This window comes from Nerophis lumbriciformis, linkage group LG08, assembly GCF_033978685.3.
Source record: "Nerophis lumbriciformis linkage group LG08, RoL_Nlum_v2.1, whole genome shotgun sequence".
Lineage (NCBI taxonomy): Eukaryota > Metazoa > Chordata > Actinopteri > Syngnathiformes > Syngnathidae > Nerophis > Nerophis lumbriciformis.
In genome coordinates this window covers 39,027,501-39,042,986 of record NC_084555.2, presented here as the reverse complement: position 1 = coordinate 39,042,986, position 15,486 = coordinate 39,027,501, and the positions used below count along the sequence as shown (strand labels likewise).

The 15,486-nt window shown below is 38.5% G+C and overlaps 1 protein-coding gene across 1 annotated transcript in view; it reads left to right on the top strand.

Annotated features, from left to right (window-relative positions):
- Window positions 1–15,486, top strand: part of hspa4l (heat shock protein 4 like) — a 51,471-nt gene that overhangs the window by 1,821 nt on the left and 34,164 nt on the right. Inside the window, exons 2-5 of the mRNA XM_061968896.2 lie at window positions 781–838; window positions 922–1,062; window positions 3,864–3,986; window positions 4,054–4,153. Of these exons, the coding sequence (XP_061824880.2) occupies window positions 781–838; window positions 922–1,062; window positions 3,864–3,986; window positions 4,054–4,153 (422 nt within the window). The remainder of the gene's footprint in view (window positions 1–780; window positions 839–921; window positions 1,063–3,863; window positions 3,987–4,053; window positions 4,154–15,486) is intronic.

Below are 15,486 nucleotides of genomic sequence, written 5' to 3'. Positions count from 1 at the left end.
GTTAACTGGCTGTCCAGCTTTACACAAGTAAACACGTTGTAGGACTGCTTTTATTGGGGCTTATATTGGACATTTTAGATGCAAGCCCATATCATCCGATACTTGTATTTTTTGTGGTATCGGACTTAATACCAATATCGGATATCAATATCGGGTCAGGACACCCCTAATCTAAATCTGCTTGTCACCTTGACTTATGATTTCAAAGCAAGTTATCCATCAGTAAAATATAATAAATAGGAAGGAGGTGATTATACATTTACATTTATACACAGTATATTTACTGTTATAAGTGGCCCTCTGATGGTAGGTATAACTGCGATGTGGCCCTCAATGAAAACAAGTTTGACACCTGTGCTTTATATTCTATCAGAACAATAACATGACTGCAAATTGTTAGTTGGTTCTGTGGGACTGCTTTTGTGTATGTGCTTCCTGTGTGTACGTGTGGACGAGAAGGTGTTGAGTGACAAGCCCGAACGCTAGATTAAATCTTAAGACTGACGAGCAATTTTGAGCAATTATTGTTCAATATAATTAGCAATTGCACAGACAGGCTGTTGACTATTTTAGGCACTGTTACCACCTCGCTGGAGGCTTGTGTATTGTTGAAGCATTAATAAAAACACTATTATTTAAAGTCCCTCTGCCTCTCATATGTATCATCCCCAAAACATTTTTTAGTCAATTACAGCTACGTCTGCCACATATCTGATTTAGCTGGATTATTTCTCTACTGTTCATCTGCTGATACGCGTGTCTCTCCTCATCCTCATCAAGAGCTTGTGTGTCTTTCGCCTCCAAAAACCGCTTCATTGGAAATGCAGCCAAGAGTCAAGTAAGGGCACGCTGATAGACTCCCACTTATACTGTATAAAAAGTGACTGTTTACTAAACGTGCAGACTGTGTGTTTTTTGCAGGTGATAACTAACTTCAAAAACACACTTCATGGCTTCAAAAGGTTCCATGGCCGAGCATTTGATGACCCGTTTGTGCAAGGAGAAAAAAAAAAACTACCATATAGCTTGCATAAACTGGCCAGTGGAAACACTGGACTTAAGGTAAAGTACTTATAAACTTTTGTGCTTGATTTTTTTCACCCATAGTATTTGTCTTTGCACAGCAGATTTGTTTATGTACCTCAGCCTGTGTAATATAGACACTGTACAGTGCATCCGGCAGGTATTCGCAGTGCGTCACTATTTACAGATTTTGTTAAGTTACATCCTTATTCCAAAATGGAATACATTTATTTTTGTCCTCAAAATTTTCCACACAATACCCCATAATGAAAATGTGAAAAAGTTCATCCGTCCATCTATTTTCGACCAATTGTCCCTCTTTGGATTGCGGGGTAAAAGGGGTGGGGGGCGTTTGCTGAAGCCTATCCCAGCTGCACTTGGGCGGAAGGCAGGGTACACCCTGGAGAAGTCTCCACCTTATCAAAGTTTTTTTTTTAGAACATTTTGCAAATGTATTAAAAAACAACTAAGAAATCACATTTACATAAGTATTCACAGCTCAAAAGTGAGATTAGGAGAAACCTGTTTCAACTGATCATCCTTGAGATGTTCCTACAGCTTAATTGGAGTCTACCTGTGTTAAATTCAGTTGGTTGGACATGATTTGTAAAGGCACACATCTGTCTATATATACGGTGCCACATTTATCAGTGAGTGGCAGAGCACAAACCAAGAATGAAGTCGAATAATTTGTCTGTAGACTTCCGAGACAGGATTGTCTCAAGGCACATATCTGGGGAAGGGTACAGAAAAATATCTGCTGCCTTGAAGTTCCCAATTAGCACAGTGGCCTCCATCATCCGTAAATGGAAGACGTTTGTTACCAGCAGGACTCTTCCTAGAGTTGGCTAGCCATCTAAACTGAGCGATCGGGGGAGAATGGCCCTAGTCAGGGTGGTGACCGAGGAGCCCATGGTCACTCTGTCAGAGCTACAGCGTTCCTCTGTGGAGAGAGAAGAACATTCAAGAAGGACAACCATCTTTGCAGCAATCTACCAATCAGACCTGCTTGGTAAAGTAGCCAGACGGAAGCCATTGCTTATTAAAAAGTTTGCCAAAATGCACCTGAAAGACTCTCAGATCATGAGAAATAAAATTCTCTGCTCTGATGAGACAAAGATTGAACTTTTTGGCGTGAATGCCAGGCGTCATGTTTGGAGGAAACCAGGCACCGCTCATCACCAGGCCAATACCTATTCCTACAGTGAAACATGGTGGTGGCAGCATCATGCTGTGGGGATGTTTTTCAGTGGAGGAACTGGGAGGCTGGTCAGGATAGAGGGAAAGATAAATGCAGCAATGTACAGAGACATCCTGGATGAAAACCTGCTCCAAAGCACTCTTGAACTCAGATGAGCACACAGCCAAGATATCAAAGGAACGGCTTCAGGTCAACTCTGTAAATGTCCTTGAGTGGCACAGCTAGAGCTCAGACTTGAATCCGATTGAGATCTGAAAATGGCTGCGCACCGACACTTCCCATCCAACCTGATTGAGCTTGAGAGGTGCTGCACAGAGTAAAAGGCCAAACTGCCCAAAGATACATGTGCCAAGCTTGTGGCATCAAAAAGGCTGTAACTGAGGCTGTAATTGCTGCCAAAGGTGCATCAACAAAGTATTGAGCAAAGGCTGTGAATACTTATGAACATGTGTTTTTTTAACTTTTAAATTTTTTATACAAATGCAAAAATAAAAAATAAACATTTCCCACAATGTTATTATACGGTATTGTGTGTAGAATTTTGGGGACGGATGCACTGTATACGTGACACAAAGTTATTGGACTGAAAAGTTATATGTTGTCATCGATCTGGGGTGTCAAAAATGTTTCCTGCAAGGGCCTCATTCAGAAAATGGAAGAATGCTTAATAGTTTATACCAATAGCAACAGCAAATAATTAAATAACATTAAACAAATAATGTACGTCTCAGCTTACTTGCTTGTTATGTTATATAAACTCTTTCCTGATTGTAAAAAAATGAGCTATGCCCCGAATTTTGGATACCACTGTCTTAGCTTTAGGATGGTGTTGTTCTTTAATCAGCCCATTATATAAAAACGCTAAAAACTACCCATGCTTCCACAAAATGTTAACCTGAATTTTTAAATTGCCGTATTTTTGTTGCTAAGATATAATTATTGTTGTTATGTGTGAATTTTTATATTTACCGTTTTACAAAATTTAACAAATAAGCACATTTAGTTTCCGAAATATTTGTTTTCTCATATTGCTGGTCTAATAAAGCCTCTTTGCACTATAAAAAAAGATGTCCCTTTAGGATTTCTATAACCTCTTTCAAGAATAAGATTACATTTTTGTAAAACTTTGCATGTTAGTTATGTCATTAAACAGATTTATTCTGAATTGGTTTATTGTCACACATTAATTGCAACGTGCAGTAACATTCTTATTTTGCTATTTTTTAACATAAAAAAGTGGATTTGTACAGTAATCACAGGACATTTAATCGATCGCAACTGGACTGCTTGGTTTGTCTTAGAAGACGTTCGCCTCTCATCCGAGTAGGCTTCATCAGTTCGTGTTCATAGACATAGATTAGTCAGATCTAGTCTAGCGGCTGGTGCCAAAACCTCAAATGTTTATACTCCAAAACCAGCAGACTGTGCCTGGCAAGGATACGATAGGACGAAAACCAGCAAGCAGTCCAGTTGCGATCGATTGAATTCCCTGAGATTACAATGACCTGGATGAATGAGAACATGCAGATTTGTACAGTATTTATCTTTTTTTAATAAATGTTTTTATTTCACCAGACAACTATTAGGTGTACTAGCAACGTGTAATCTCTCTTAAAGACATGAAACATTGTGTTTCCAGGTACGTTATTTGGACGAGGACAAGGTATTTACAGTAGAACAGATCACAGGGATGCTGCTCTCCAAGCTGAAGGAGACATCAGAGTCTGCCTTGAAGAAGCCTGTGGTGGATTGTGTCGTCTCTGTGAGTGATGCAAACCTTGCTACGATCCGTAACATGAAGCAATATTGAGATTGTCTACTCTCTGCAGGTACCAAGCTTTTTTACAGATGCTGAGCGGCGATCCGTGTTGGATGCGACGCAAATAGCGGGGCTGAACTGTTTACGGTTAATAAATGACACCACTGCAGGTCAGTGCTGTTAAAAGATCCGATATTGCAATATTGTGGATAACGAAGAACTTGTGGGATCATAGTACATCTCCTTGCCAAATAGTGGAGAATATTGTTAAAAATGAAATATTTCAAATGAAAATGTATGATAGTAATAATTAGTGTTTTACACGCAGTAGCTTCAATGAGTTCATACTTGCCAACCTTGAGACCTCCGATTTCGGGAGGTGGAGGGCGGGGGGCGTGGTCAGGGGTGGGGCGGGGCGTGGTTGGGGGCGTGGTTAAGAGGGGAGGAGTATATTGGCAGCTAGAATTCACCAAGTCAAGTATTTCATATATACAGGTAAAAACCAGTAAATTAGAATATTTTGAAAAACTTGATTTTTTTCAGTAATTGCATTCAAAAGGTGTAACTTGTACATTATATTTATTCATTGCACACAGACTGATGCATTCAAATGTTTATTTCATTTAATTTTGATGATTTGAAGTGGCAACAAATGAAAATCCAAAATTCCGTGTGTCACAAAATTAGAATATTGTGTAAGGGTTAAATTTTGAAGACAGCTGGTGCCACAAACTAATCAGCTGATTAACTCAAAACACCTGCAAAGGGCTTTAAATGGTCTCTCAGTCCAGTTCTGAAGCCTACACAAACATGGGGAAGACTTCAGATTTGACAGCTGTCCAAAAGGCAACTATCGACACATTGCACAAGGAGGGAAAGACACAAAAGGTTATTGCTGAAGAGGCTGGCTGTTCTCAGAGCTCTGTGTCCAAACACATTAATGGAGAGGCAAAGGGAAGGAAAAACTGTGGTCAGAAAAAGTGTACAAGCGATAGGGATCACCGCGCCCTGGTCAAGATTGTGAAAAAAAACCCATTCAAAAATGTGGGGGAGATTCAGAAGGAGTGGACAGCTGCTGGAGTCAGTGCTTCAAGATCCACCACCAAGAGACGCTTGAAAGACATGGGTTTCAACTGCCGCATACCTCGTGTCAAGCCACTGTTGACCAAGAAACAGCGCGAAAAGCGTCTCACCTGGGCTAAGGAAAAAAAGAGCTGGACTGCTGCTGAGTGGTCCAAAGTCATGTTTTCTGACGAAAGCAAATTTTGCATTTCCTTTAGAAATCGAGGTCCCAGAGTCTGGAGGAAGACAGGAGAGGCACAGGATCCACGTTGCCTGAAGTCTAGTGTAAAGTTTCCACCATCAGTGATGGTTTGGGGTGCCATGTCATCTGCTGGTGTCGGTCCACTCTGTTTCCTGAGATCCAGGGTCAACGCAGCCGTCTACCAGCAAGTTTAGAGCACTTCATGCTTCCTGCTGCTGACCTGCTCTATGGAGATGGAGATTTCAAGTTCCAACAGGACTTGGCGCCTGCACACAGCGCAAAATCTACCCGTGCCTGGTTTACGGACCATGGTATTTCTGTTCTAAATTGGCCCGCCAACTCCCCTGACCTTAGCCCCATAGAAAATCTGTGGGGTATTGTGAAAAGGAAGATGCAGAATGCCAGACCCAAAAACGCAGAAGAGTTGAAGGCCACTATCAGAGCAACCTGGGCTCTCATAACACCTGAGCAGTGCCAGAAACTCATCGACTCCATGCCACGCCGCATTAACGCAGTAATTGAGGCAAAAGGAGCTCCAACCAAGTATTGAGTATTGTACATGCTCATATTTTTCATTTTCATACTTTTCAGTTGGCCAACATTTCTAAAAATCCCTTTTTTGTATTAGCCTTAAGTAATATTCTAATTTTGTGACACACGGAATTTTGGATTTTCATTTGTTGCCACTTCAAATCATCAAAATTAAATGAAATAAACATTTGAATGCATCAGTCTGTGTGCAATGAATAAATATAATGTACAAGTTACACCTTTTGAATGCAATTACTGAAATAAATCAAGTTTTTCAAAATATTCTAATTTACTGGCTTTTACCTGTATGTATGTATGTATGTATATATATATATATATATATGTATATATATATATATATATATATATATATATATGTATGTATATATATATATATATATATATATGTATGTATATATATATATATATATATATATGTATGTATATATATATATATATATATATATATATATATATATATATATATATATATATATATATATATATATATATATATATATATATTATGTATGTGCGACCCCAAAACCAACAAAGGCTGCAACTGCCGCAAGAAACCTGATTGCCCTCTCAACGGGGGGTGCTTACAAACATCAGTTGTTTACCAATCTAAGGTAACACGCAAGGACATTAACACATCCGACACATATGTAGGATTAACCGAGGGAGAGTTTAAAACCAGATGGAACAATCACAAGGCTTCTTTCAGGAACCAAAACCTGCGGAATACCACAGAACTCAGCAAACACATTTGGGACCTCAAAGACAATAATGTTGAATATTCAATAACATGGCAAATTCTCGCATCCAGCACACCTTACAATAGTGGTAATAAAAGATGCAACCTATGCTTGAAAGAGAAACTGTTTATTATATACCGTCCAGACCTATCATCCCTCAACAAGCGCAGCGAAATTGTATCAGCATGCCGCCACAGACGGAAACACCTCCTAGGTAACACATGAGCCAATCACCACGCCCCTACGCCAGCCTGTACCCACCCACTCTGTGCCCTATATAAACCATGGTATGTGAATGCTTCCATTAAAATCTCCTGATGATTGAGGGAACCCCTCATGAAACAGGCCTGTAGAGATGAAGTAGTCTTGTGATTTTTTTCCCACACATACATATATTGCGCTCTACTACGGTATCGAGCACTATTTTTTGGATAACCTTATTAAGACATATATATATATATATATATATATATATATATATATATATATATATATATATATATATATATATATATATATATATATATATATATATATCTACATCCTGAAAATATGCAAACAAAACTGTTTAGATAATTGATACTTCAATCTTGCATAAATAAATATTAAAGAATATAACATAACTTGGCTTCTGAGAGCTTCAAAATGTAATGAATAAAATGCTAAAGTTGTTGATAAACAAGCAATTATTTTAATAATTAACTTTGGTCATTTTAAATGAATTATTATGATAATTTAAAATTAATTATTTCAAATAGGTTTATTTTAATGTATAATTCTATGGCTGGATGTAATAAGGAGTCAGAAAAAATACAAATAAAAATACAATTAATTTTGATGTTTTTAGCAAAATATAGTAAAAATGTATTTCGTTTTTTTTTTTTTTTAATAAATATATTTATTTTTAGGTAAGATAAACATAATAATACAATGTATCTCTAGTCTGGATGATTTAGTTCTTGTCATCCTGTTGTCCTCCCGTCGAGAAAAAAGGCTGTCCTCACTCGGTCCGCATGGAGCTGGAGGGGGCGTGGCCTCCAGCTCCGGCTGAAAATCGGGAGATTTTCGGGAGAATATGTGTTCCGGGAGGTTTTCGAGAGAGGCGATGAATTTCGGGAGTCTCACGGAAAATTCGGGAGGGTTGGCAAGTATGATGAGTTTGTCCACACGAGTGTGTGGCTCCAAGAAGCACTATTGTGTAGTTTATCCACTTTTTACACACTTATCCAACATAATAGATTCCATGTATTGACAAATGTTAGCAACACTAATAGTTACAGTATGAGCAGCAGCGTCGAAGTGGGAGGAAGGAGTCTGTGGGGATCTTGTAGGTGCCCAACCACAGGGGGCCCTGGACTTTTGTAAAATTTGAAGACTTTTTTTCCAGCCATAATTTATTTAAAAAAATATATATCATAAGGTTACTATAAAATTAATATAGCTGTGAAAGTTCAATAATAAGGTTGCTTAAATCAAATAAGGAATGTCTAAAACTACTTACACCCTCTTTCAAGAATGCAAACTGGTTTCTTATACCTGCATAGCTCCAAACCGAACTTCGAACATTTCACTAAACATAACACAGACATCATAACATCATCAAAGCTCACCTTTAAGCATTCACACACGGCATCAACATTTTGGAACAATGACGAGGTGATAGAAGAAAAGTAAAAATCTACTAAATATCTGGCAGCATAGGAAAAAAAATATCCACGTTTCACGAGGGATGTAACAGTATCGAAATCTCACAGTACGATGTTATCACAGTATTAAGGCCACGGTACCATATTATTGTGGTAAATGTAAAAAAACAAAAAAGACTTAAAAATGCCATAGTGTGTGTAAAACAAAGTGGCAGGAATGTGTAGGACAAACACACTTACTGTAATTGAACACAAACATAATGCTACAATGTTCTAATCATATTTATTACTACAAACATGTACAAAACACAAAACCAGTGAAGTTGGCACGTTGTGTAATTCGTAAATAAAAACCGAATACAATGATTTGCAAATCCCTTTTCAACTTATATTCAATTGAATAGACTGCAAAGACAAGATATTTAATGTTCCAACTGAGAAACTTAATTTTTTTTTTGCAAATAATCATTTACTTAGAATTTAATGGCAGCAACACAGTGCAAAAAAGTTGGCCCAGGGGCATTTTTACCACTGTGTTACATGGCCTTTCCTTTTAACAACACTGAGTAAACGTTTGGGAACAGAGGAGACACATTTTTGAAGCTTTTCAGGTGGAATTCTTTCCCATTCTTTCTTGATGTACAGCTTATGTTGTTCAATAGTCCGGGGTCTTCATTGTGGTATTTTAGGCTTTATACTGTGCCACACATTTTCAATGGGAGACAGGTCTGGACTACAGGCAGGCCAGTCTAGTACCCGCATTCTTTTACTATGAAGCCACGCTGTTGTAACACGTGGCTTGGCATTGTCTTGCTGAAATAAGCAGGGGCGTCCATGATAATGTTGCTTGGATGGCAACATACGCTCCAAAACATGTATGTACCTTTCAGCATTAATGACGCCTTCACAGATGTGTAAGTTACCCATGCCTTGGGCACTAATACACTCCCATACCATCACAGATGCTGGCTTTTGAACATTGCGCCTATAACAATCCGGATGGTTATTTTCCTCTTTGGTTTGAAGGACACGACACGACGTCCGCAGTTTCCAAAAACAATTTGAATTGTGGACTCGTCAGACCACAGAATAATTTTCCACTTTGCATCAGTCCATCTTAGAAGCCGGTGGTGTTTCAACAATGATAAATGTCTTTCGCTTTGCACAGTAGAGTTTTACTTACAGATGTAGCGACAAACTAGTTACTGACAGTGGTTTTCTGAAGTGTTCCTGAACCCACGTGGTGATATCCTTTACACACTGATTTCGCTTTTTGATGCAGTACAGCCTGAGGGATCGAAGGTCCGTAATATCATCGCTTACGTGCAGTGATTTCTCCAGATTCTCTGAACCTTTTGATGATATTACGGACCGTAGATGGTGAAATCCCTAAATTCCTTGCAATAGCTCATTGAGAAATGTTGTTCTTAAACTGTTCGACAATTCACTCACGCATTTGTTCACAAAGTGGTGACCCTCGCCCCATCCTTGTTTGTGAATGACTGAGCATTTCATGGAAGCTGCTTTTATACCCAATCATGGCACCCACCTGTTCCCAATTAGCATGTTCACCTGTGGGATGTTCCAAATAAGTGTTTGATGAGCATTTCTCAATTTTATCAGTCTTTTTTGCCCCTTGCGCCAGCTTTTTTGAAACATGTTGTTGCAGGCATCCAATTCCAAATGAACTAATATCTGCAAAAAATAACTTAAGTTTTCCAGTTCGAACGTTAAGTGTCTTGTCTTTGCAGTCTATTCAATTGAATATAGGTTGAAAACAATTTGCAATTTTGTTTTCTTTTACAATTTACACAACGTGCCAACTTCACTGGTTTTGGGTTTTGTATTTTTAAGTGCAAAGAATTGTGCAGGAACATCTACTATTTGAAGCAAATATTTAAAAAAAATCTTACAGCTGAGAGTCTTTAAAATGAGAATGTAAACATCCAGTGTAAAACAATAATGTTCACTTTTGTGTCTTTCAACTTTTATTTTCTGAGAAGCAGTGTCCTCCACAGTGGACATCTTTATACCAGTCTGGTATATGTTGTTTCTTACAAAAGTTAACTAACTATTTAACATTTAATTCTGTAAATACCTGACAAACTTATGTTTGGCTTTGCTGGCTTCAAATATACTTTAGTGGTGATGGTTTATGAAGTGGCGACTAGTCCAGCCCAGGCTGTGCCCTGCCTTCTGCCCGCGATGTACATTTTTTTTGGTGATTTCCACCCATGTGCCCAGACGTGACCAGCTGGCTATTTCGCTTTGGAAACGCTTGAGACGAAAGTGGTTCGCAGAACGCAGACTTTCTTACCTCTGCCAAAAAAGTTATGCTTTTGCCAGGGTTTGTTTGCCTTTCGGTTAGCAAAATAACTCAGTTATGGACAGATTTTGCTGAAAACTATGAAAACCACAATTTCTTTCATCTACTATAAACACACTTTATTTCCTGCTTACAGCATTCCACGCCCCCACCCTGCCGGTCTTGCGCTGCACAGAGAATTTTTGGAGATGTAGTTTATTTTCAGATCCAACGCAAAAGCGCCAAAAAAAACTACACACCAAGTTTTTGTTTGATACCGTCACACGTCACGGTATTATTGTGAAGACTTTGAAACCGAAATATCGTGGTATCTACAATACCGTCACAACCCTACGTTTCACTTTTGCATCTCATTGCACGTAACTGTGGTGCGCTCAAGGACCCTCGATTAAAATCAGAAAGCCGTCACTAGTTTTTAAAAACAAATAAAGACTTAACTAGTAGGAGATGCACTATTAATAATACAGTCATAATAACAATGGCGTATTATTATAATTCATATTATCCATTGATAATCCTAGGTGTGTCAGATAATCTGTATTTTACTCTCTGAAGTAAAGAAAAACTTGACAGATTTATAATCATTTAAATGAATAATGCCAAGTTACTATATGACTATCTAAATGCTCATTCTGTTTACTTTATATTGAATTTGTTGAACCTTTTTTTTCAAATCAAAACCAAACTATTTAGATACAGTATGTTTTAAATATACCCCAAAAGGGACAAGCGGTAGAAAATGGATGGATGTTTTAAATATGTGAATTACATCTTTAAAAAGCCACAGGCCTAATTAAACAATCATTGGTACTTTAACTTTAACTTTAACTTTAAAGACTTTACATTAGGGATGTCCGATAATGGCTTTTTTGCCGATATCCGATATTCCGATATTGTCCAACTCTTAATTACCGATACCGATATATATAGTCGTGGTACCGATATATATAGTCGTGGAATTAACACATTATTATGCCTAATTTTGTTGTGATGCCCCGCTGGATGCATTAAACAATGTAACAAGGTTTTCCAAAATAAATCAACTCAAGTTATGGAAGAAAGTCCCAACATGGCACTGCCATGTTTATTATTTAAGTCACAAAGTGCATTATTTTTTTAACATGCCTCAAAACAGCAGCTTGGAATTTGGGACATGCTCTCCCTGAAATAATCCTGATACTCACTATAACTATGGGAAACACTGTACTTTGACTTTCACAAAGTGCTTTTTTTAATTTATTTTTTTAAACATGCCTCAAAACAACAGCTACAAAAACAATGAAGGCACACAGCTTCAGTCCAAAGTATACTATAAACTGGGCTCAATTTGCCCTGTTCTTAACGTATTCGTATGAGTAACAAAAATGTGCAAATAAAAACAAGAAAGGCACAAAAATAAAAAACTGCTTCAGTCTAGACTAGTAGATAACACAGCCATCCTTTAAAGTGCATGAACATTAATAAAACTGCTTCAGTCTAGACTAGTAGAAAACACAGCCATCCTTTAAAGTGCATGAACATTAATAAAACTGCTTCAGTCTAGACTAGTAGATAACACAGCCATCCTTTAAAGTGCATGAACATTAATAAAACTGCTTCAGTCTAGACTAGTAGAAAACACAGCCATCCTTTTAAAGTGCATGAACATTAATAAAACTGCTTCAGTCTAGACTAGTAGATAACACAGCCATCCTTTAAAGTGCATGAACATTAATAAAACTGATTCAGTCTAGACTAGTAGAAAACACAGCCATCCTTTAAAGTGCATGGGAAAAAAGGCACAAAACATAAATAAAACAGCTTCACTCAGTCCAGACTATTAGTCTATTTGTGCAACAGATTAAGCTCAAAGAGTGGGCTAATTCTTTTTCTCTTTGTCATCACGTGTGAGAGGTAGATTTTTCTGAATGAAAACAAGCATCTGCAAGGGGTTCTGGGTAATTGTTCTGTTGTGTTTATGTTGTGTTACACTGCGGATGTTCTTCCGAAATGTGTTTGTCATTCTTGTTTGGTGTGGGTTCACAGTGTGGCGCATATTTGTAACAGTGTTAAACTTGTTTATACGGCCACCCTCAGTGTGACCTGTATGGCTGTTGATCAAGTATGCTTGCATTCGCTAGTGCGTGTGTCAAGCCGTAGATAGTATGTGACTGGGCCAGTACGCAAAGGCAGCGCCTTCAAGGATTGATTGGCGCTCTATACATCTTCCTGCGTCCGTGTACATTGCGGCGTTTTGGAAAGTCACAAATTTTACTTTTGGAAACCGATACAGATAATCTTGAAACCGATACCAATAATTTTCGATATTACTTTTTAAAGCATTTATCGGACGATAATATTGGCGGTCCGATATTATTGGACACCCCTATTTTACATGTGTTTTAAAAAGCATGTTGGCCTTTGCGTGGGATGGAGGTTTGGGGGGCTTCAGGTGTTTTGTGCATGAGAGGGCCCAGGATTTGGTGGTATGCCCCTGGCTATTGGAGCTACAGTGCTAATAATAAACGCACATTAACAGCAACATCATGCAAGGTTAGACTGTTTGCTAAAGAAAAACAAGATGATAAACCTCACATTTCAACGTCTGTGCCTGACTGACGGATAGTTGGTAGAACTCCAAACTGCATGTTAAGATGTGTATCAAAGCCTACATCCCCTATGAAGTGGTGGGCGTACATATAGGGGGCAGGCTCACCTAGCTAGGGGCGAGTCAGAAGTGGTATATGCATGAGGACGGAATGTTTTGTTTTGTTTGTCATCCGAAGGAGTTACTATGCTAAAGCATCCTTCAAGAAGCTGACGATTTGAAGTTCTTTACCAAAACACTACAGTTATTAGTGTTTTCCTGTGTGAGAAACCTATCTCTTGTTGACTAGCTATTTAGCTTCCTGTGTCATAGTAATGATCAAGCGACAGCCAGATCATTAAACATCCCTTATATTGATCTGGCAGTTATGTTGGAGTTTAAGATGTGTGTGTCATGGAACAAGTGAAATGGCAGCTTGTTGAAAGAGATTGTTGCTGATGTTGTTTTGGCGTGGTTATGGCCGACAGGAACCAGTTTTGCTCAATAAATCCATTGTTGATCAACCATCCCCAATAGTCATCAGCAAACGTTACAATATCATTCTCATAGAACTACTCATAGTTACATATTCATATTTCTTCGCTGAGACGCTACTCAATATGGGCCAATGTTTAATTTTTTTTGGCCTATATTTTTGGTACTTTCCCGCACATCAGAATTGGTGAAGTTAAAAAAAAAAAGCACACCAATCACAAATCTGCATCCATGTTCTTATGGTTAGAATCTATTGGAGGTGCAAGTCAAGATACCAGAAGGTTTGCAGGGGGAGGAGCAAGCTGGCGTCACTTACGCCGGCGCAGTGAATCATAATGAAGCCAGAGAGATTATAAGATTTGTATTATGGTATTACAAAACCCAAAACCAGTGAAGTTGGCACATTGTGTAAATGATAAATAAAAACAGAATACAATGATTTGCAAATCCTTTTCCACCTATATTCAATTGAATAGACTGCAAAGACAAGATATTTAACGTTCGAACTGGTAAACTGTTATTTTTTGCAAATATTAGCTCATTTGGAATTTGATGCCTGCAACATGTTTAAAAAAAAGCTGGCACAAGTGGCAAAGAAGACTGAGAAAGTTGAGGAATGCTCATTAAACACTTTTTTGGAACATCCCACAGGTGAACAGATGGGTGCCATGATTGGGTATAAAAGTAGATTCCATGAAATGCTCAGTCATTCACAAACAAGGATGGGGCGAGGGTCACCACTTTGTGAACAAATGCGTGAGCAAATTGTCAAACAGTTTAAGAACAACATTTCTCAACGAGCTATTGCAAGGAATTTAGGGATTTTGCCATCTACGGTCCGTAATATCGTCAATAGATTCCGAGAATCTGGAGAAATCACTGCACGTAACATTGAATGCCCGTGACCTTCGATCCCTCAGGCGGTACTGCATCAAAAAGTGACATCAGTGTGTAAAGGATATCACCACATGGGCTCAGGAACACTTCAGAAAACCACTGTCATTAACTACAGTTTGTCGTTACATCTGTAAGTGCAAGTTAAAACTCTACTATGCACAGCGAAAGCCATTTATCAACAACACCCAGAAACGCCGCCAGCTTCGCTGGGCCCGAGCTCATCTAAGATGGACTAATGCAAAGTGGAAAAGTGTTCTGTAGTCTGACGAGTCCACATTTAAAATAGTTTTTGGCAACTGTGGACGTCGTGTCCTCCGGACCAAAGAGGAATAGAACCAGCATCTGTGATGGTATGGGGGTGTATTAGTGCCCAAGGCATGGGTAACTTACACATCTGTGAAGGCACCATTAATGCTGAAAGGTACATATAGGTTTTGGAGCAACATATGTTGCCATCCAAGCAACGTCTATTTCATGGACGCCCCTGCTTATTTCAGCAAGACAATGCCAAGCCACATTCAGCACATGTTACAACAGCGTGGCTTCATAGTAAAAGAGTGCGGGTACTAGACTGGCTCGCCTGTAGTCCAGACCTGTCTCCCATTGAAAATGTGTGGCGCAATATGGAGCCTAAAATACAACAACGCAGACCCCGGACTGTTGAACCACCTAAGCTGTACATCAAGCAAGAATGGAAAATAATTCCACCTGAAAAGCTTAAAAAAATGGTCTCCTCAGTTCACAAACGTTTACTGAGTGTTGTTAAAAGGAAAGGCTATGTAACACAGTGGTAAAAAATGCCTTTGCGACCTTTTTTGCAATGTGTTGCTGCCATTAAATTCTAAGTTGTTGATTTTTTGCACACAAAAAAATATGTTTCTTAGTTCGAACATTAAGTATCTTGTCTTTGCAGTTTATTCAATTGGATATAAGTTGAAAAGGATTTGCAAATCATTGTATTCTGTTTTTATTTAGGAATTACACAACGTGCCAACTACATGTTGGAAAAGCAGTAGGAAG